General features: G+C 39.9%; 1 protein-coding gene across 1 annotated transcript in view; it reads right to left on the minus strand.

The window, feature by feature from the left end:
* EXPH5 (exophilin 5) overlaps positions 1 to 22,815 on the minus strand; it is an 88,325-nt gene extending 65,510 nt beyond the window's left edge. Inside the window, exon 1 of the mRNA XM_003828338.7 lies at positions 22,381 to 22,815. Within this exon, the coding sequence (XP_003828386.4) occupies positions 22,381 to 22,499 (119 nt within the window). The 5' untranslated portion in view covers positions 22,500 to 22,815. The remainder of the gene's footprint in view (positions 1 to 22,380) is intronic.
* Positions 22,816 to 24,262: the final 1,447 nt, after the last annotated feature.

Below are 24,262 nucleotides of genomic sequence, written 5' to 3' on the forward strand. Positions count from 1 at the left end.
GGTGGGTTTTAGACACGTGCAAGTTGTTTTTAAGAAAAGATTTACATTTATGTATTGTTTTGTGACTGTGAACTCTCCTTAAGGCTCTGGAAGGCCCAGGACAAGGTGTTATAAGCTGACACATGGGGGAAATGAAAGGAAGTCTAAGGAAGAAGCTGGAGCCTCAGCTCGGTGGAACTGGGAATACAAAGAGCTGGGTAGAGCTGTCTGAGGGTGAGGCCTGGTGTGGCTTTGAAGGTGGAGACAGCTACCCTGGAGGGAGTGTGTTACTCATAAACCTTTTAAAGACTTGCCTGGATGGTAAAGGCAAAGCAATTACACAACCGTGGATAGACATGACCTAATTTATTGGCCTTTCCAGTTACCTACTGTGGAGCCAGTGCTATACCATAACCCACAACTAAGAATGAATTTTGGTGGAGTGAGGAGGGGTGTTGCTGAGAATAGGGGAGAAACTGATGTCCTTAAGTAGGAAGAGGCACTGGGAAACAGACCAGAGTGCAGAGAGGTGGACAGACTCTCCTTGATGCACTCCCCATGGAGAAGGCCATTGTCAGAATTCCGCCTGCTTTTTCTACTCTGAGGAGTGAAGAGCTTTTTTTACTCTGAGGCGTGAAGCCCTTAATACCACCACTTAGAGGACGACTTTGGGCAAACAGAGCTCTCACTTGGCCCCTGGTAATGCTGAAGGGGAGCTCCCAAGGGCAAGCTCGAGTGCAAATGTAGTAATTCAGCCAGCAACTGAGACCTCCCCTCAAATATGTACAATCCCAAAAGTCATTTTCAGACACCTTTTTGACATCTGAAGAAGGGAACCACACATAAAATACATGACAGCAATGTTTAAAATAGTCATTGAACAGGCTGGGGCGGTGGCTCACGCTTGTAATCCCAGCACTTTGGGAGGCCAAGGCGGGCGGATCATGAGGTCAGGAGATTGAGACCACAGTGAAACCCTGTTTCTACTAAAAATACAAAAAATTAGCCAGGCGTGGTGGCGGGCGCCTGTAGTCCCAGCTACTCGGAGAGGCTGAGGCAGGAAAAAAGGCGTGAACCCGGGAGGCGGAGCTTGCAGTTAGCCGAGATAGCACCACTGCACTGTAGCCTGGGTGACAGAGCGAGACTCTGTCTCCAAAAAAAAAAAAGGCATTGAACATAACTGCTCAGTTTGAGCCAATGTGAGCAACTACAGTGGAGTTCAAAGAAGCCAGTTCACAAGGCCAGGATCTAACCAGCTTGTGGGCACGACAGCATTTGTGTTTATGCATAACCTACACCAAGTGCGCAGTGAAACAAAACCAAAACAACCAAAAGTAAAAAGTGATTCTTTACAGTTGCCTGACTAAATAGCTCCAGGGGCAGAAGAACCCTTTGATCCTGCCAAGCAGTTTTAAAGCAGCAAAGTACTCCACACCTTTACTCACTGTCCCCTGATTGGTTTCTCTGCTGCTTTTTATCTCTGTGGAACCAATTTACTGCATTACTTTCTGTTTTCCTAGTTGGACCCTGACTGATGTGCAGACAATGATCTCCTAAGGATCCTTACCAGCCCACCCGTGAGTGGAAACATTAAATTCACACAATGTGAGGTTCTTATTTTGTTTGCTTTCTTGTCTAGCAATTTTTATTTTTAGTTTTAGTTATTGATTTACTTATTTTGAGACAGAGTTTTGCTCTTGTTGCCCAGGCTGCAGTGCAATGGCGTGATCTCAGCTCACTGCAACATTTACCTCCCAGGTTCAAGCGATTCTCCTGCCTCAGCCTCCCGAATAGCTGGGGTTACAGGCACCTGCCACCATGCCCAGCTAATTTTTGTATTTTTAGTAGAGATGGCGTTTCACCATGTTGGCCAGGCTGGTCTTGAACTCCTGACCTTAGGTGATCCACTCGTCTCGGCCTCCCAAAGTGCTGGGATGACAGGCATGAGCCACTGCACCCAGGCCCATGTCTAGTAATTGTTAGTCATTTACCTCTGCGATTAAGTAATTTTTGAAGTAAATTAATTTTGATATAAGTTAAAAAACGGGCTGCTCGTGTCTGTAACCCTAGTAGTCTGGGAGGATGAGGCAGGAGGATTGCTTGAGCCCAGGAGTTTGAGACCAGTCTGAACAATATAGAGAGAACTTATCTCAAAAAAATTTTGAAAAAAATAGAAAGAGAGAGAGAGAAAGGAAGGAAGGAGAGAAAGAAAAAGAAAAGAAGGAAGGAAAGAAGGAAAGAAAGAAAGAAAAGGAAAGAAAGAAAAAGCAAGCAAGCAAGCAAGTGAGGGAGAAAGAAAAGGAGTCTACCACCCTACCAGGGTACTGATTTGACAGGCAAAACAACCAGATCTAAATGACAATCAGTCCACTTGATGGAGACCTCATGATGAATGGTCTACCCTTGGTTGGGTTTGCCACCTGACGTAGAAAATGGGAAGAGGAAAAAAACTGAAATACAATTAATGAACTATGTATGTGGTATAGGTATAACAACAATCACACTTCTCTGTACGAAAGCTGTGTTTTCCCCTGTGATTTCCTTCTGAGATTTTATACAAACTGGTGCTATAGCATTTCACCTCATCAACTCTTTGTGGTTATTTGGTTGCTACAGTCTTTTCCCTAAAGGGAATTATCAAGGGCCTCAGAAGGAGATGGAAATCAATGGTACTATGACAATTTGCCAACTATTTGAAAAAAATAAATTTATATAATCCTAACTTATAGACAAAATATATGTCAGATGAATTAAAAAGTTACATTAAAATTAAGACTAGAAGTGAATATTACTCTAATCTCTAGATGAGAAGAGTATTCTCATCTCAAAAACAAAAGGTGAGGCAGGAGGATCACTTGAGGCCAGGGGTTTGAGACCAATGTAGGCAACATAGTGAGACCTTGTCTTTACAAAAAGATTTTATTTTATTTATTTATTTATTTATTTTTGAGACGGAGTCTCACTCTGTTGCCCAGGCTGGAGTGTAGTGGCACGATCTCAGCTCACTGCAAGCTCCGCCTCCCGGGTTCACACCATTCTCCTGCCTCAGCCTCCGGAGTAGCTGAGACTACAGGCGTTCGCCACCACGCCCGGCTAATTTTGTGTGTGTGTGTGTGTTTTTTTTTTAGTAGAGACGGGGTTTCACCATGTTAGCCAGGATGGTCTCGATCTCCTGACCTCGTGATTCACTCGCCTTAGCCTCCCAAAGTGCAGAGATTACAGGCGTGAGCCACCGCGCCCAGCCTACAAAAAGATTTTTAAAAAATTAGCTGGGTGTGGTGGTGCGTGTTCATAGTCCTAGCTACTCAGGAGGCTGAGGCGGGAGATCACTTGAGTCTAGGAGTTAGAGGTTACAATGAACTGTCATTGCACCACTGCACTGCAGCCTGGGTAACAGAACAAGAACATCTCAAAAAAAAAAAAAAAAAAAAAAGGAAATTTAAAAAGAGGTACATTTGGCTACATAAAACTGAGAAAAAATCTATTTTCAGATAAAGAGAAGTGTGCAAACTGAAACCTGGGAAATACAGAGGACAAAAGTCAATTTCTTTAATGTGTAGTGAAATATATAAATCAATAAGACACAAACCACACCAAGCCATATTAAACAGTGTTGACTGCCTTCTAGAATGCATTTCCCTCAACTCCCCTCCTTTCTGATTTTGTTGTCAACATCAGAGTGTTCAATCTCAGGGGATGGATCGTGTTTGGTCAAAGTCTGATATTTCAATCCCATTTCTTGCTTTTCTAATTCCCTTGCAGCTAAGGATGACCATATGACATGGTTCTGGTCAAGGAAATATAAAGTAGAAATCTGCTCGAAGGCATCACAGAAGGCCTTTACTTCCATGATAAAAAGGACTCTTCTTGGATATATACCCAAAAGGAGCAGTTGTCACCACTATTTCCTTTTTCTTTCTGCCTTGAATGTGAATGTGATGTCTGGAGCAGCTGCAGCCATTTTGCGTTACAAAGACACCATTCTAACATACTTAAACCACTAAACCAGCTGGCAGCTACCTACTTCCAGATGTATTCTTATGTCAGAAAAATGTACCCCCGATTTGTTAAAGTCATGGTTAGATTTTCTGTTATTTGTGACCAGAAGCTTTCTGGATACAGATCCTCATATATAAATGGGTAGCTATGTGAATAGACAATTCACAAATCAAGAAATGTGAATAGTAAACATATGAAAATAGTTTAAGTTCATTATAATCACAGCATTAGAAATTAAATGAAGCATAATTTTTTTTCCACAAAATTGGCAAAGATTTTTAAAAAGTAATACCACCATCCAGGGATAGAAAGGATTCGTTAAAACAAAGGCCTTCCCGCACTGCCAGTGAAGGTGCAATTTGGTAGAACACTTGGAAAGCAGTTTGGTAACATGTAATGAGAACTTAGAAAACATCTATATTATTTACATGAGTGATTCTACTTTTTGGAATTTACCCTTGAGATAATTTAAACTGAATTAAGAATGTAAGCATAAAGGCTTGCCAGTGTTACTTAATGTAGCAATAAGAAACAAATAGAATAAGAAAACACTAAAGTGACTAAAATATTGGAATGGTTAACTAAATTATAGAATATATGCAGTAGAATAGTATACAACCACAAAAGTTATGTTGACTCTGAGTCTTCAATATGAAGGGGTTATTTTTATGTTATGATGTTCATAAATAACAAAAATACCTAAGACCACAACTGTGTTAAAAGTAATGTGGGGGAAGGCTGGGTGCGGTGGCTCATGCCTGTAATCCCAGCACTTTGGGAGGCCGAGGCGGGCAGATCAGTTGAGGTCAGGAGTTCAAGAACAGCCTGACCAACATGGCAAAAACCCATCTCTACTAAAAATACAAAAATTAGCCGGGTGTGGTGGCACATGCCTGTAGTTCCAGCTACTCGGGTGGTTGAGACAGGAATATTGTTTGAACATGGGAGGCAGAGGTTGCAGTGAGCCGAGATCACACCACTGCACTCCAGCCTGGGCGACAGAATGAGACTCCGTATCAAAATAAATAAATAAAATAAAATAAAATAAAATAAAATGACGTGGGGGTAACAGTTTGACAATTCCTCAAAAAGTTAAACATAGAATTACCATATGTTCCAGTAATTCCATTCCTACCTATATACTCTGGAGAACTGAGAACAGGTACTGAAACAAATACTTGTGAGACAACTGTTCATAGCAGCATTATTCACAATAGCCAAAATATGGAAACAACTCAAATGTCTATCAATGGATGAATAGATAAATAAATTGTGGCATATGCATACAATAGATTATTATTCAGTCAAGAAAAGGAATAAAGTATTAATACATGTTATAAGGTGGATGAACCTCAAAAACATTACACCAAGTAAAAGAAGACAGACAAAAATTATATAATTCCATTTACATGAAATATCCAGTATAGGTAAATCCATGGTTGCTAGTAGTTGAGGGGAGGTGGGAATGAAGAGTAACTGTTTAATGGGTTCTATTTTGGGTTGATGAAAATGTTTTGGTACTAGATAGAGGGGGTGATTGTACAACATTGTTAATGTACAAAATGCCAATGAATTGTTAGCTTTAAAGTGGATAGTTTTATGTTATATTAATTTAACTTCAATAAAATTTTATTTTTCATTCTTTTTTGAATTTGCTTCTAATTTTTATGGATATATAGTAGTTGCACATATTTATGGGATACATGTGATATTTAATATAAGAATACAATGTGTAATGATCAAATATGAGTAAGTAAGATATCCATTGCCTCAAGCATTTATCATTTCTTTGTGTTGGAAACATTCCAGATCTTTACTTCTAGCTATTTTGAAGTGTACAATAAATTATAAACTCGTTTCCTTATTGTGCTATCAAACACTAGATATTATTCCTTCTATCTAACTGTATTTTTGTGACTTCTAGCCAAGTCCTCTTCATTCTCCCTTCCCCACTACCTTTCCCAGCCTCTTGTAATCATCCTTCTATTCAATACCTCCATATGACTAACTCTTTTAGCTCCCATATATGAGTGAGAATATGTGATATTTGTATTTCTGTACTAGGCTTATTTCACTTAATATAATATCTTCCAGTTCCATCTATATTGTTGCAAATCATAGGATTTAGTTCCTTTTCTATGGCTGAATAATATCCCATTATGTACACTAATGTATATACACTACATTTTCCTTATTCATTCATCCATTCATGAACATGTAGGTTGATCTGTATCTTGGCTATTGTGAATAGTGCTGCAATAAACATGGAAGTGCAGAGATCTTTTTGATACACTGATTTCCTGTCTTTTGAATATGTACCTAGCAATGGGATTGCTGGATCATATGGTAGTTCTATTTGTAGTTTTTTGAGGAACCTCCAAACTGTTATCCATAGTGGCTGTACTAATTTACATTCTCATCACCATCTGTTATTTTCTGTCTTTTTGATAATAGCCATTTTATTTTATTTTATTTATTTATTTTTTGTTTTTTTTTGGTGAGACAGAGATTTACTCTTGTTGCCCAGGCTGGAGTGCAATGGCGTGATCTCGGCTCACTGCATCCTCTGCCTCCCAGGTTCAAGTGATTCTCCTGCCTCAGCCTCCCGAGTAGCTGGAATTACAGGCATGTGTCACCACGCCCGGCTAATATTGTATTTTTAGTAGAGACAGGGTTTCGCCGTGTTGCCCAGGCTGATCTCGAACTCCTGACCTCAGGTAATCTGCCCGCCTCGGCCTCCCAAAGTGCTGGGATTACAGGCGTGAGCCACTGCGCCCGGCCAGATAATAGCCATTTTAACTGGGGTGAAATGATATTTCATTGTAGTTTTGATTTGTATTTCCCTGATAATTAGTGATGTTTAGCATTTTTTCATATGCCTATTGGCCACTTGCATGTATTTTTTTGAGAAGTGTCTATTCAGATCTTTCGTCCATTTTAAAATTTGATTTTTCTTTTGCTATTGAGTTGCTTGAGTTCCTTACATATTCTGGTTATTAATCCCTGTTGGATGAATAGCTTGCAAATATTTTCTCTCATTCTGTAGGTTGTCTCTTCATGATGTTGATTGTTTCTTTGCTGTGGAGAAGCTTTTTAGCTTGATACAATCACATTTGTCAATTTTTGCTTTGGTTGCCTGTCCTTTTGACGTCTTACTCAAATATTTGCCCAGACCAATGTCCTGGAGCATTTCTCCTACATTTTCTTCTAGTAGTTTCATAGTTTGAAGTCTTAGATTTAAGTCTTTAATCCACTTTGATTTGATTTTTGTATATGGTAAGAGATAGGGGTCTACTTTCATTCTTCTGCATATGGATATTCAGTTTCCCCAGCACCATCCATTGAAGAGGGATCCTTTCCCCATTGTATATTCTTGGTACATTTGTTGAAAATGAGCTAGCTGTAAATGTGGATTTATTTCTGAGTTTTCTATCCTGTTCCATTGGTCTATGTGTCTGTTTTCATGCCAGTACCATGTTATTTTAGTTACTGCTGCTTTGTAGTATATTTTGAAGTCAGGTGATGTGATGACTTCAGCTTTGCTCTTTTTTGCTCAGGATTCATTTGGCTATTCTGGGTCTTTTGTGGTTCCACCTTCATTTTAGGTTGTTTTTCTATTTCTGTGAAGAATTTCATTGATATTATAATAGGGATTGCATTGATTCTATAGATCACTTTGTGTAGTATGGGTATTTAAACAACACTAATTCTTCCAATCCATGAGCATGGGCAACCTTTCCATTTGTTTATGTCCTCTTCACTTTCTATCATCAGCGTTTTATAGTTTTCATTGTAGAGATCTTTCAGTTCTTTGGTTAAGTTTATTCTTTATTTGTAGTTATTGTAAATGAGATTGTTTTTTAGATTGTTCAATGTTGGCATATAGAAATGATTTTTGTATGGTGATTTTGTATCCTGTAACTTGACTGAATTCTTTTATCAGTTCTAACAGCTTTTTTGCAGAGTCTTTGGGATTTTTGTTTTAAATGTAAGATCATATTGTCTGAAAACAAGAACAATGATTTCTTTCTTTCCAATTTGGATGCTCTTTATTTCTTTCTCTTGCCTAATTGCTCTAGCTAGGACTTCCAGTATTCTGTTGAACTAAAAGTAGTGAAAGGGGTATCCTTGTCTTGTTCCAGATCTTAGAGGAAAGGCTTTCAGTTTCCCCCCACTCAGTATGATGCTAGCTGTGGGTTTGTCCTATATTGCTTTGATTGTTTTGAGGTATGCTCCTTCTATATGCAGTTTGTTGAGAGTTTTTTTTTTTTTTATCATGAAGGGATGTTGAATTTTAATGAATGCTTTTTTGACATCTATTAAAATGATCATATGGTTTATGCCCTTGATTCTACCAATGTGATACATCATGTTTATTAACTTGCATATGTTGAACCATCTTTGCATCCCAGGGATGCATCCCGCCTGATTATAATGAATGACCATTTTAAAGTGTTGTTGAATTCAGTTTGCTAGTATTTTGTTATTTTTGCATTGATGTTTATTAGTTATTGGCTTATAGTTTTCTTTCCTCACTGTGTCTTTGTCTGGTTTTGGTATGAGGGTAATGTTGGCCTTATACAATTAGTTTGGAAGTAAAAAAAAAAAAAAGTAAATATGGGGAGTTCTGCTTCCAGATAAGATAGAGTAAGTGCTTTCACCCTGTCTCTCCTAGGAAATGTAGCCATAGAGCCTGGTCACAAGGCACAGAACAGATATCTGATAAGTAAATTGTAGTAGGCAAATTGTGAAAGAATGTAAAATACCACTGAACCTGCTGTGAATTTACTTTTTTCCCTCTCCTCCACTATACCCTGATTTGGACTCAGAGTAGTGCAAAACCCAGAAGTGAGCATTGGTGAAAATGGAGAGAGTTCCAGGAAAAGCCCCCTAGTTCAGGTTTGAGGAGTAGGAAAAGGGTTTTCTGGCAGCAACAGCAGTGGTAGCTGGGGCGCATACACACTAAAACTCTCAGGGAACGGAATCTTCCCTTCGAATTAGAGGAGCTAGGAGAAAATATAGAGGAAATACTTCAGGACATTGGTCTGGGGAAATATTTTATGAATAAGACCTCAAAAACATAGGCAACAAAAGTAAAAATAAACAAATGGGATTATATAAAACTCAAAAGCTTCTTCACATCAAAAGAAACAATCAACAGAGTGAAAAGATAACCTGCAGAGTGGGAGAAAATATTTGCAAACTACTCATCCAAAAGGGAATTAATATCCAGAATACACAATAAATTGAAACACCTCAACAGCAAAAAAGCTGACAATCCAATTTAAAAATGGGCAAATGATCTGAATAGACACTTCTCAAAAGAAGACATACAAATGGGTGAGAAATACATGAAAAAAATGCTCAACATCACTAATCATCAGGGAAATGCAAATCAAAACTATAATGAGGCATCATCTCAGCATGGTTAGAATAGCTATTATCAAAAAGGAAAAAAAAAATAACAAATGCTGGTGAGGATGTGGAGAAAAGGGAACTCTTATGCACTGTTGGTGGGGAATGCAAACTAGTATAGCCACTATGGAGAACAGTATGGAAGGTCCTTCAAGACACTACATATAGAATACCATATGATCCAGCAATTCCACTGCTGGGTATACCCAAAAGAAAGGATATCAGTATATTAAAGAGATAGCTATACTTCTATATTTATTGCAGCACTATTCACAATAGCCTAGATATAGAATCAACCTAGGTATCCAACAGATGAATGGATAAAGAAAATGTGGCATATATATACTGTAGAATACTATTCAGCCATAAAAAGAATGAGATCTTGTCATTTGTGGCAACATGGATGAAACTGGATGACATTATGTTAAGTGAAATAAACCAAGAACACAAAGCTAAACACCACACGTTCTCACTCATAAGTGGAGGCTTAAAAAAGCTGACGTCATAGAAGTAAAAAGTAGAATAGAAGATATTAGAGGCTGGGAATGGGGAAAAGAAGGAGAAGGAGAGACTTGTTAAAGGATATAAAATTCCAGCTAGAGAGGAGGAATAAGTTTTACTGTTCTACAGCACTGTGGGATGACTACAGGTATTTAATAACATTAATATGGCTGGGCATGGTGGCTCATGCCTCTCATCCCAGCACTTTGGGAGGCTGAGGCAGGTAGATCACTTGAGCTCAGGAGTTTGAAAGCCCAGGCAACATGGCGAAACCCTGTCTTTACAAAAAATAGAAAAATTAGCCAGGCGTGGTGGTGAGTACCTGTAGTCCCAGCTACTAGGGAGGCTGAGGTGGAAGGACTGCTTGAGGCCAGGAGGTGGAGGTTGCAGTGAGCCCAGATTGCACCATTGCACTCCAGCCTGGGCAACAGAGCAAGACACTATTTCAGAGAAAAGAAAAAAATATATATATATGTATGCATATATATAGTTTCAAATAGCTAGAAGAGAGGATATTGAATGCCCCCAACACAAGGAAATGATAAATGTTTGAGATTATGAATATGCTAATTATCCAGATCAAATCACCATGTATTATACATATCAAAAGATCACCATATACTTCATGAATATGTACAATTATTATTTGTTAATTAAAATTAAAATAATGTAAAAACCAAAAAATGCTTATACTGGAAAAGAAGAAAGGTCTTCAATCAATAATCTAAGTTTTCACCTTAAGAAATGAGAAAAAATAGCAAAATAAACATAAAGCAGGCAATGGTAAATATCAGAGCAGAAATCAATTAAATTGAAACAAAAGCAATAAAGAAAAATCAAAGTAAGACAAAAAGCAGGTCCTTTGAAAACATCAATAAATTTAATAAACCTTTATCACGACTAAAAAGGAAAAATAGGGAAAGGATACAAATGATCAATACCAGGAATGAAAGAGGGGCTATTCCTACATAATATTCAGACATTAAAAGGATAATAAATGAATATTATAAATAACTTTATGCATATAAACCTGACAACTTAGAATAGATCCATTTCTCAAAAAACACGCACTGTCAAACTCACTCATGATGAAATAGCCGAAAAAGTTCTATATCTATCAAAGAAATTGAACTCATAGTTTAAAACCTTTCAAAAAAGAAACTTCCCATTCCAGATGGTTTCATTGTTTCATTTTACCAATCGTTTAAGGAAGAAGCAATGCCAAGGCTATATAATCTCTTCTAGAAAATAGAAGAAAACACTTCCTAAGTCATTTTACAAGGCTAGAATTACTGACACCAAAACCACACAAAAATAGTATACAGGCTGGGCGTGGTGGCTCATGGCTGTAATCCCAGCACTTTGGGAGGCTGAGGCAGGGTATCACTTGAACCCAAGAGTTCAAGATCAGCCTGGGCAATATGGTGAAACCCTGTCTCCACTAAAAATACAAAAAAGTTAGCTGGGCATGGTGGCACACGCCTGTAGTCCCAGCTACTTAGGGAGGCTGGGGTGGGAGGATTACTCAGGCCTGGAAGGCGGAGGTTGCAGTGGGCTGAGATCACGCCACTGCACTCCAGCCTGGGTGACAGAATGAGACCCTGTCTCAAAGAAAAAAAAAAGGATAGAAAACCAGAAAACTATATATCAGTACCTCTCATGAACCCAGATTTTTAAAAAAACCCTCAATATTAGCAAATGTAGTGAAATCATATAAAAAGAATAGTACATGATGATCAAGTGGGATTTTCTTGAGAATATAAGTAGATTAGTTTTCTCAGGCTACCCCAATAAAGTACTGCACATTGAGCGACTTGAACAACAGACACGTTTCACAGTTTTGGAGGCTAGAGGTCAAGGTGCTGGCAGGGCCATGCTCCCTCTGGGGGCACTAAGGAAGAGTCTGTTCCAGGCCTCTCTCCTAGCTTCTGAAGTAGTTCCTTGCCTTGTGGCAGCGTTACTCCTGTCTGCACAAAGCATTCTCCCTGCCTGCTTGTTTGTCTTTGTGTCCAAATTTTCCACTTTGTATAAGGACATCATTAATATTAGAATAGGGCCCATCCTAATCACCTCATTTTAACTTGATTTTCTCTGTAAAGACCCTATTTCTAAGTAAGGTCACATTCTGAGGTATTGGCAATTAGGACTCTAACATAGCTTTTTTATTTTTTGGAGGACAGTTCAACCCACAACAGTAAGGCTGGTTTGATATTCTAAAATCAATTACTGTTAATAAGTATATCGCCAGGCGCAGTGGCTCATGCCTGTAATCCCAGCACTTTGGGAGGCCAAGGTGAGCAGATCACGAGGTCAGGAGATTGAGACCATCCTAGCTACAAGGTGAAACCCTGTCTCTACTAAAAATACAAAAAATTAGCCAGGAGTGGTGGCGGGCGCCTGTAGTCCCAAGTATTCGGGAGGCTGAGGCAGGAGAATGGCGTGAACCCGAGTGCAGTGAGCTGAGATCGCACAACTGCACTCCAGCCTGGGTGACAGAGTGAGATTCTGTCTCAAAAAAAAAAAAATAAATAAATAAATAAAAATAAAATAAAAATAAATAAGTATATCAATAGTCTATAGAAGAAAAAGCCACATGGTCATAGAAGTTGATGCAGAAAAAGCATTTAATAAAATTCAAGATATGTTCAAATAAAAGCTCTCAGCAAGCAAGAAACAGAACCAGATAAAAGTCATCTACAGGCCGGGCATGGTGGCTTATGCCTGTAATCCCAACACTTTGGGAGGCCGAGGTGGGCGGATCACTTGAGCCCAGGAGTTGGAGACCAGTCTGGCCAACATAGCAAAACCCCATCTCTATTAAAAAAAAATTAACAACAAAAAAATAATAAAAAAGTCATCTACAAAAAAATCATAGCTAACATCGTAGTTCATAGTGAAAGACAGTGCTCAGCAACAAAGCAAGGAAGTACAATGTCAATACTCCTATTCAACATCATGCTTGAAGTCCTAGTCAATATTAGGCAAGAAAAAGAAATAAAAGGCATACATATTGGAAAGGAAGAAATAAAACCATCACCACTTACAGGAGACATGATTGGCCATGTAGAAAATCACCCAGAAAAATCTGCCCCCCCCAAAAAAGAACATCCTAGAGCCAATAAGTAAGTTTAGCTAAGTGGTAGGGTACAAGATCAATATCAAAAATCAATTGTATTTCTCTATAATAGCAATGAACAATTTTAAACTTAAATGTAAAAATTTATATGGAAAAGCAAAGGAATGATATAGACAAAATAGTTTTAAAAACAAAGAATAAAATCAGATGGCTTATTTAACTCAGTAAAACACCTTTGAGAGTCACACAGGTTGTTGTATGTATAAATAATTCATTCTGGCTGGGCACAGTGGCTCACACTTATAATCCCAGCACTTTGGGAGGCCAAGATGGGCAGATCACCTGAGGTCAGGAGTTTGACACCAGCTTGGCCAACATGGCGAAAACTTGTCTCTACTAAAAATAAAAATAATTAGCTAGGTGTGGCGTCACACAGCTGTAATCCCAACTACTCAGGAGGTTGAGGCTTGAGAATAGTTTGAACCCAGGAGGTGGAGGTTGCATTGAGCCAAGATTGTGCCACCGCACTCCAGCTTAGGCGACAAAGAGAGACCCTGTCTCAAAAAAAAAAAAAAAGGGAGGAAGCATACTACTTGATGTTAAGACCTACTATAAAGCCACAGTAATCAGGATACCATAGTATTTGTGAAGGAAAAGACATAGAGGTCTATGGAAAAGAGCAGAGTCCAAAAATGGACTCCAAAAATATAGCAAATTTTTTACAAAGGGGCAAAGGCAATTTAATGAAGGACAGTCTTTCAACAATGGTGTTGGGATAATTGGGCATTAATATGCAAAAATAAAATGAACCTCAGTCTAAACCTCACACTGTACGTAAATCTTATTTCAAAATGCATCAGTGTAAGACATAAAACTATAAAACTTTAAAAAGAAATCATAGGAGAAAATGTTTGTAATCTGGGCTGAGGCAGAGTATTCTTAGAACGCTACTAAAAGCATGATTCATAAAAGAAAAAAGTTTGATATGTTGGATTTCATCAAACTGGGTAACTTTTACTCCACAAAGACACAGTAGGAAAGTTAAGACAAGCTACAGATGGGAAGAAAATGTTTGCAAACCTGGTGTTCAACAGGAGACTTGTATCTGGAATATATAAAGAATTCTCAAAATTCATCAATCAGAAAACAAATAACCCAACTAAAAACTGTTCAAAAGATTTTAGCAGATACTTCCCCAAAGAGAATATATGGAAGGCAAGTAAGCACATAAAAAGATGTTTACCATCATTAGTCACTAGGGAAATGCAAATTGAAACATGAGGAGATACCTCTACAAACCTATTAGAATGGTTAAAATAAAAAAATATTCAAAATACCAAATGCTGGCAAGACTAAAGAACTACTATGCTCTTGTCTGAAAGTATGTGTCCCTCCAGAATTCATATGTTGAGCCCTACCCCTCAAGGTGATGGTAAGGGATGGGGCCTTTGGCAGGTGATTAGGTCGAGAGGGCTTCTCCCTCATGAATGGATCAGTGCCCTTTTACATGAGGCCTGAGAGGAAGCCTTTTTGCCCCTTCTACCATGTGAGGACACAGAAAAGGCACCCTCTATGAGGAGGGGGACTTCACCAAACACAGAATCTACCAGTGCCTTGATCTTGGACTTCCCAGGGTCTAGAACTATAAGCAATAGATTTCTGCTGTTTATAAATTACCCAGTCTAAGGTATTTTGTTGTAGTAGCCTGAATGACAAAGACAGAGATTGGAACTCTTATATACTGTCGGTAGGAATGCAGAATGGTACAGCTGTGGGAAAAACAGTTTGGCAGTTTCTTGCAAATTCAAGAATATGATCCAGCAATTCCACTACTAATAAAAATCATGTTCACACAAAAGCCTGCTCATGGATGTTGATAGCAGCATTATTTAATATCATCAAAATGTGTAAACAAAACAAGTGTTCTTCAGTGGGTGAAAGGATAAACGAACTGTAGTAATCCATATAATGAAATACTAAATACTACTCAGCAATATAAAGGAATGAATTGTTTATTTATTTGTTCATTTATTTATTTTGAGATGAAGTCTTGCTCTGTCGCCCAGACTGGAGTGCAGTGGCACCATCTCAGTTTACTGCAACCTCCACCTCCCAGGTTGAAGTGATTCTCCTGCTTCAGCTTCCTGAGTAGCTGGGACCACAGACGCGTGCCACCACGCCAGGCTAATTTTTGTATTTTTAGTAGAGACAGAGTTTTGCCATGTTGGCCAGGCTGCTCTCGACCTGGCCAACATGGCGAAACCTCAAGTGATTCTCCTACCTCGGCCTCCCGAAGTGTTGGGATTACAGGTGTGAGCCACCTTGCCTGGCCAGAATGAATTATTTATACATACGACAACCTGTGTGACCCTCATTTTACTGAGTCATTCTCAAAAGGTTATGTATTCTGTGCTTCCATTTATATAACATTCTTTAACAAATAAAACGGTAGTGTTGAAGAACAAAATAGTGGTTGCCAGGATAAGTTACTCCCTTCCTGATCCCCTTTCCTCCCTCCCCCATCCTCTTTCCTCCCTCCCCCATCCTCTTTCCTCCCTCCCCCATCCCCTTTCCTCCCTCCCCCATCCTCTTTCCTCCCTCCCCCATCCCCTTTCCTCCCTCCCCCATCCTTTTTCCTCCCTCCCCGATCCCCTTTCCTCCCTTAACTGCTGTTAAATGCATCGTTTCAAAGTGAAAACCAAAGTAAGCTTTATCAATATAAAAAACCACAACTTTTTGTTGGGGTGCAGGGAATTTGGTCACTGTCATCTCCCATTTCCTCTTTCATCTAGAAAGCCTAACACACCATGGAATGAGGAAGCTGGCTCCTGTGATCTGTTAATATTTGAATTATGGCCTTTTAATAGGGCCATTGGCAACGTCAATAAGGAAACATCCTGAGAAGGAGAGGGCGATGAGCCTATAGCTCTCAAATCTCACAGCTTGGGGAATAACTCACTACAGAAAAACCGACCTGAATGAAGGTGAAGGAGAGAATCCACCCACGTTTACGAAAGACCATGCCTTAGCTAGCACTTCTTAGTTCTTAGCCACCTTCTTCTCAATTTTAAGACCCTGCTGTGCTAACCGGGAAGGAAAGCATTTTCTTTTCTTTTCTTTTCTTTTATTATTACTATACTTTAAGTTTTAGGGTACATGTGCACAATGTGCAGGTTAGTTACATATGTATACATGTGCCATGCTGGTGTGCTGCACCCATTAACTCGTCATTTAGCATTAGGTATATCTCCTTACTAAACTTAACCTGACCTCCTTTTGACCTTCATGTGGTTCTCAGGTTTAAGACCATCTGTGCTAATGAGGAACGAAAGTATTTTCTGACTAACCTTCACCTGACCTTCTTTCGCCCTTCACCTGGTTTCCTCAGATCTTTCTTTCCCTTAGTTTGTATTCCCTATAGCAGTAAGTTAAGTTCCATTTGACTAGGTATTGAGTACCGAAGTGTGTGAGGCTCTCCATCCCTGAAATAATCCTTGACCACAAGGAATCAAGGTTGATGTACAACTTACCATGTACCAACTTACCTGTGCACACATTAACATTGTAAAGAAAAGGACAAGGGCAGAAAAACATTTAGACATTTTTAAAAAGAAATTTACCTTTACAAGTTATTTATTTTTTAAAAGACTTTTTAAAAAGTATTTTACCTTCATAACGGACATTTATGAAAGTAAAAAATAGTCAAACATTCCATATTTATTATCCAAAGAAACAGTTTTATTTATTTATTTATGTATTTATTTTGAGACAGAGTTTTGCTCTTGTTACCCAAGCTGGAGTGCAATGGCACGGTCTCGGCTCACTGCAACCTCCACCTCCTGGGTTCAAGCGATTCTTCTGTCTCAGCTTCCCAGGTAGCTGGGCTTATAGGTGCCAGCCACCAAGCCTGGCTAATTTTTGTATTTTTAGTAGAGATGGGGTTTCACCGTGTTGGCCAGGCTGGTCTCAAACTCCTGACCTCAGGCAATCCACCCACTTCAGCCTCCCAAAGTGCTGGGATTACAGGTGTGAGCCACAGCACCTGGCCTATTTTTAATAACATATGATAACTAAAAAATAAAACAGTAGTAAAAGGGTTAAAGTCCCTTTAAATGTGATTCCCCAAAGATAATCATTTTAACAGTATAAAGTCTGTCCTTACAGAATGCATATATGCATTTTTAACATAAATGGTTGCCAGCAATTTTTTCTATATAGGCAGATGGTATCAGTTATCTTCCCATACCCATTATGCCATTTTCCTTAGTAATAACATCTCCAACTTTTAGCTGAGCATTTGACTACATAGAATTGTGTGTTTTTTATTTTTATGGTGAATGGAGATAAAATAGCAAGAGTTTTAAAGTGGATAGATCCCAGTCCTGGTTCTGTTATGAGCTAGATGGGCCAGGTGAGGAAAGTCACTTCAACTTTTTGGTACTGTAGGAGGCAGCACAGCACAGTGATTATGTACAGATGGAGTTCCCGAATCGGACACTCCCTAGCAGTATTATCTCAAGCATGTCACTTACCCTTTCTAAGCTTCCTTTGTTGAATGGAGATAAAGATATCCCTTAACTCATCAGGTTGTTGTAAGAATTAAATGAGATAGTGCACACAAAGAGCTTAGCATGGGTCAATACTCAACAAATGTTAGCTATTATTACAGTTGTTTTATTAGCTTTTGGAAAAGAAGATAATAGTATATGCTTTATCAGGTTGAGGATGAGGATTAAAAAAAGAAAGACTTTATAAGCTAAAAGAGTTATAAAATCACTAAGCTTAAAAAGAACACTGCTGCTTGGCATTGGGATATGGAACGATATTATTATAGTAGTTCTGTGTGTATTGCCTGTGGGGACAAATCCACAGGAGTAGCTAGACAGGAAAATGTATCTGAGAGGAAGTTCTCCCTCAGTTTAAAGGAATTAACTAAATTGGATGCCATTGGAAAGTGCAGACAGCTCAGAGATCCGTGGTGTGTTAATTTGATACCTTGTTATGTTTCAGAACTTGCTCAAGCCTCTTGAGCACACTTGTGCTCAAGACTTCCAGGCATTGTTCTTGTTGTCCCTTTTCCAGGCCACACAGGACTGCATAAGGGCGAGTTACAGTTCATCTTACACATTCTATCACCAATGAAAACCTTTCATAGACTGAAGCCATTTGGGACAGAATCTGTGTTTTATTTTCCACTGTATTCTCAGGGCCAATCCAGTGTCTGGCACACAGTAAAAAGCCCAATCAGTAGACATCCAATGTCTCTAGAAACTCTGCCCCTTAGCCAGAGGCAGATTTCACAGGCTGGGAGAGGAGAGGGCAGGCAGAATGTGTAGGGGAGGCAGGAGGCTTGTGTATCTGGCTTTTAACCTCTGCCGGATGTGGCAGCTGCCACCAGCTATAGACCACTTTATGACTTTGACATATACAGTCCTGTTCAGACCTGTGCCACACCTCAAGGATATTAGTGTAAATCAATCAGAAAAAACTAAATTCTGGAAAACCCTCCTGGGCTGCAATCTTGCCATGGAGCAAAAAATGGTCTAAATCTAGACATGCCATTTAAAAACGTGATTACTCCAGGCACCATAACATCTGGTTCTGATGCCAGATAGATTTAGGTTCAAATTCTATCTCTGACGTTTATGAGCTGTGTGACCTTAGGCAAGTTCCTTAACGTTGCTAAATTTCAGTTTTCCTTCTGTAAAAAGCCATTAATAATACCCCAAGAAATGGTTGTGAGGATTATTCAATCTTGATGGGTAAAGTAGTTTTGAAATAGATCTGGATTATAAATTCTGGCTCTGCTGCTTAAATTGGACAAAATACTCGACCTTTTAAAATTGTTTCCTTCTCTGTGAAATGAGAATTAAAGTGTATACCTAATGAGGTTATTGGGAGGATTAATTAAATCTGTATAACATGTTTAGTACAGTGCCTAGTATATAGTAAGGGCCTAATAAATGTTAGCTGTCGTTATTACCACAATAATTACTATTATTACATAAAAAGGCAGCACTTAATATATGTTGGTGTGGCCATCTCCTCCACCTTAATCTCCTACTGAGAAATATCCAAGAATTGGACAATTGGGTCAAGCGTAAGGCGTATCTTGATAGATATTGCCATAATGCTCACCAAAAAGCTTGTAATCAACTTACAATGTCACTAACAATGTGCAAAATCTATCCATTTCATTCCAACCCTCACCAACATTTTTTTTTCTGTCATTTTTAAAGGGGCAGCATGGTATCTCAAGGTTACTTCAATTTTCATTTATTACTGTGAGGGTAGACATTTTCCCATCTGTTATGTTTACTGTTTGGATATCTTCTGGTGTGAATGATTTATTTCTATCTTTTGCCTATTTATCAGTTTGAATCTTGGTGTTTTTCTTAAAAATCTGAATAAACTATATATTAGAAACATTAACTATTATATTTAATGCAAATACTTTCCTGGTAAGTTGGAGCCAGAGAGGTCTTGTACAGATGAGGGGAGATCAGGAGAAAGTTCTATGTGTTCAGGAACTTTTCTGTGGGTGGGGCTGCTGCCTTCTGCATGATGAACTCAACTACCCTCACATCTGTCTCAGAACATCTCTGGCCCTGCATGACGCTGCAGTTCTTTTTTTAAAAAAAAAAAAGATTTTATTTATTTTATTTTTAAAGACAGGGTCTCTACTGTGTCACTCTGGTTGGAGTGGAACAATCATAGTTCACTGCAGTCTTGAACTCTTGAGCTCAAGGGATCCTCCTGAGCCTCCTGAGTAGCTAGTACTGCAAGTATGTGCCACAATATCAGGCTAAATTTATTTTTAATTTTTATTGTAGAGACAGGGTCTCTCTGTGTTGGTCAGGCTGGTCTCAAACTCTTGGCCTCAAGCGATCCTTTTGCCTCAGTCTCCCAAAGCACTGGGATTACAGGCGTGAGCCGCCGGGCCCAGCCCCAACTATAGGGTGCCTGTATTTCTTCTTAGTTGTCTTGCAGATACCTCAAGCCTATCATAGATATAAATGAACTCATTAGCCATTCCCCAACCTGCTAAATTTCTAAACTTCCCCATTTGGACCCTTATTGTTCTAGTCAAGAGGTCTTGAAGCTCTTTCTCAATGCAGTAAAAAGGCTTCCCTGAGTCTCTCAGACAGGCCTGTTGAAGCATCTCTTTTTTGTTGTTGTTCACATATGCCAAGCCAGAACAGAATGAAATTATACTCTTGAGTTATAAGTCATGTGTCCTGATTTTTGATTTGGAAAATATGATCACACATATCAAGAAAATGAGCAGAAGAGGCAGCCAAGTTGACATGTTGTCTCAGGCCCTTTCTGCATGCCAATATCTGATACTGAAATTAATACATGTGAGCCTGAAGTGGGTAAGCAGAACAATCCCATGGAGCCTGCAAGCCAGACGTGGGCATTTGATAGTGGAAGTGGGGAATTAATCAAAGGAAAAGACAGTACTAGAAATCATTGCCTTGGGTATTTGGTCCACACATCTACTTTCCTTAAATGATTTTTGTATTTTAATGGTGATATTTTTCAAATTGTTTGGGCAATTAAATATTTTTAATAATTAGTATAATACAGTATCGATTTTGTCTTAGCATTATGGTTTTTTCTGTTGATGCTTCCATTAGAATGTGAGTGCCATGAAATTAGAAAATGTGTTTTGACCTTCCTTCTAATGCCCAGCCCAATGGCTTTGTGTAGATACATGTGCTTTGTGTAGATCTATGTGGAGATCCAGTTCCCTCTAAAGTCAACTGCAGTGGGCATCATGAGTTGCAATAGAGAAAACACAACAAGGCAAGCAAGCATCAGGTCAAAAATAAAAAGTCAAGATAACACCTTAAATGAAAGCTTCTCTCCTTGTTATTTTCTAACTCTCCCCTCAATTTCCCCAAATATACAATGGATCACTTAAGAAGCCCCATCCTCTTCAGAGACAAGAAACACTTCCACTAACACACACTGAGAATAACCGCAGTTTCTTAGTGCCTTTGGAATATGCACTGAAATTCCGTGCAGTTCTGAAATTCTTCTGAAAGTTGGGTGTGCCTGTGTGCGGTGCATGTGCATATGTGTAGGTACATTATGCACGTGGGTGTGTGTGGGTGTGGCATACTGTTCTCCTGAAGGCACACTTTCTACACTGTTCAGGGGAGGGGAATGATAAAGCCACTTTTTCTCAAGGCAGATGGTATGAAATCCACATTCCCCAACCTCAAATATTCCTTCATCCCTCAAAGAGTCATGTTTAGGGGAGAAGGGTGAAGTCAGGGCATTGGGCTTAGTGTATTCTAATTCTTTCTACAAAGACCAACTAGATTTTCCAATTTGAAGAGGGTCCCTGGAGGGTTTCTTTTGTCGGCGGTGGGGGACAGGCAATTCTAGAAAGAATTGGGAACCTGGAACTCGCATTAGCAAGCAGTTGATCATCAAACAAAATGACTTGCTAAATTCCAATCAATGGCACACAGTGTGGTCTGAGAGTGATGTCCTGAATTCCCTTCCACAGTTATCTAGAGAAGGACTTAGATGGGTATGTTCCAATATTGGCGAGAGAGTCCCTTTAATTCATTCCAGCACTTATCCCACACTTTCCCAGCAGAAAAACTGGTTAATGTACATCCTGGGTAATTATCTGTGTCTCTGGATTTCATTCTTTAGTAACTAATCCCTCACCTACAACAGTGTATAGTAAGGTCAAGGATGAAATTTCTCAGAAACTCGCTCCCCACAGCACCACGCACAAGAAGACCCACCCATTCCAGCCAACCCCGTGTGTCCAAATCCCATTCGCCCACATAAGCCTCTATTTGACAAATTCCTCGAGCTCCTACCCTTGGGGTGAGGACCTTTCGCCTCCCGTGAGGTGCCGGCTCTCCCGTGCTTCGCTGACTGCCCGCATTGGGTGGGGAGATTCGCCTCTGGTGCCGAGGGAAAACTGCGTTAGGCGAGGGTGGAAGCTCTGTCGGACCCGTGCGAGCACGTGGGTGCGCGCGGGCCGCGGAGTGAGCAGCAGCCAGGATTCCTCTCCAGATCGCGCCCCCGCCGCATTTCATTGCCTGAAACGGCCCACGCCCCGCGATGGCCCAGCAGACACCCGGCACAGCACAGCGTCACTGCGCGGCCCCCGCAGCGCACGGACCCCCCACCCTGCCCGACCCCAGACCCGCAGCCGAGCCCGTCTGGTATGTGGTGGATGGAGAGGGTACCAACTAAGCATCCCAAAGTCCTTTAGAGAGCAACTCCGCGCAGTTTTCTCTTCCCGACCCGCAGCCTCCGCAGCAGCCGCTCGGAGCACCCCCGGGCAGGTGCCCCGCGCGAGCTCAGCGCCTTCCCCGCGGATCCCCGGCCCCTGCGGGACCCAGGCCCAGGACAAAAGAAATGAATTTGCTCTGTACCTGATCCTGTCCTTCTCGGCCCTCTGTAACTCCTCATTCCTTTCCAGCACCTGAAGGATCTTCCTGGCCTCTTCGTCATTTAAGAAACTGAAATCAAACGCCGGAGGAACTTTCGTCATTTTCTTTACTGTGTGTGAGTTACACTTAAGCTCCTTGGCGCCTCCTGTTAGGAAGGCATTTTTCAACCTATACAAGACCAGTTTCACGAACTTGATCCCACAGCCAATAATAAGTCCGCCCTTTTGAAAGTCTAAAACCACAAACCTAGGGAACGCCCACACCTGAAGGGCTCATATTGACAACACCTTAATGACATGTTTCTCTCAACCTGTCCAACCGAGATGCAAAGTGAACGGCTAAAGGGAGAGAGGGAACCAATCCCGTTCCAAGGGGGCGGGCCCTCCCTTGTCCCCTCCCTCGTCCCCTCCCTCGTCTCGTCCCGTCCCTCGTCCCCTCCCTCGTCCCCTCCGGTCACCCTCCCCGCCCCCTATCTGAGTTGTTAAGCAAACAAGCCTACATAATTCTGCCTCTTAAGTGAGGCAAGGCTAAGTGTTGGCGCCAAAGTATTTGCTTTTGCTGTTGCTGTTTGCTCGCAGAACTTGAGCTTGATTAGTAAAGGAGTGAAAAAGGAGATTCATGACTAATTCTCCCTTTCAATAATTAAGAGCCCATAGAAAATAGAATTGCAAGTAGGGTTTGTAACTGGCAAAAGGGTTACTTATCTGAAAGACCAGGAAGAACTAAACTCAATTACACTACTGACTGTGGATGAACCTGGCTGAAGGGCGGAAATTAGTGTATCCTTGGAAACGAATTATTTGCCAAGCCTCTCATCCCACAGACACCCCCACCTCCACTGTCCCACAAAAGTCATTCTTAGACTTTAGAAACAAACAAACAAACAAAACCGTTTATGGTATTTTAGGAGAAGACAGCCCAGAAGCAAAGGACTGTAGAAAACACCTGTTAGAAGTTTTCTGTAAGATTTTATTATCATCTTAATAAACTCAGAGAAGTAATACACATGCCATTTAAAAATACCTAATCCTCTGGTGAAAGCAAATGGTAATCCTATGAAGCCACAGAAATAGCTTTCCTAGAAAGTCAATTGTTCCACAATGCAATGAAGAATAATAGAAACTTATAAAGATATTCACATATATACATTTTTTTTTAATTATCAAGGCTTTTACAGAAAACATGTTTTTATCTTGGCTTCACTTCCTACACAAAAATAACTCTGTCAGATTGACTTTCCTGCCCCATAGCCTTAATTTAGTCATTTTGAAGATGGTGGTGATGATTACTAACATATAAAATGTACTTCTACATATATCATTTCTTTTCATGGCACATAAACCCAATTAAAATTTTGTATCTGTACCAGAACATGATATCAAAAATTGCCACTTGTGTTTTGGTCTCTGGGCTACCCCACTTGATCATCATTATTTAAAACATGCCTAGGCAGCTAGCCATTCAGATAACTTTCTGTGGGTGTCTGTTATTTGTGTGAACCAGGAACCAATTTTGTTCACCCATGGTGTACACAATACAGAACTCCTTTATAAATAGTGTCTGTATTCATGATCCTGTTTTGGGAGTATGTCTTGTATATGGTGTCCAGTTTTTCTAGTGTGTTCATTTATTCAGCATACACATGGGACTTTTCAATATGGTCACTGATGGGATTTTACACTGTTTCCAGTATATCAGTGAACAGATTTCAACCAACATATCCTGGTGCCTATTACATGAAGGCATCATACACTGTGAACAACACAGTCCTTGTCTTTAGAAAGTTTGTAATCCAGTGGGAGAGATACACAAATAGAAAGATGACTATGTAACAAAGAACATAATAGAGGAATAAAGAAAATTC

Source organism: Pan paniscus, chromosome 9 (assembly GCF_029289425.2).
Source record: "Pan paniscus chromosome 9, NHGRI_mPanPan1-v2.0_pri, whole genome shotgun sequence".
Taxonomy (NCBI): domain Eukaryota; kingdom Metazoa; phylum Chordata; class Mammalia; order Primates; family Hominidae; genus Pan; species Pan paniscus.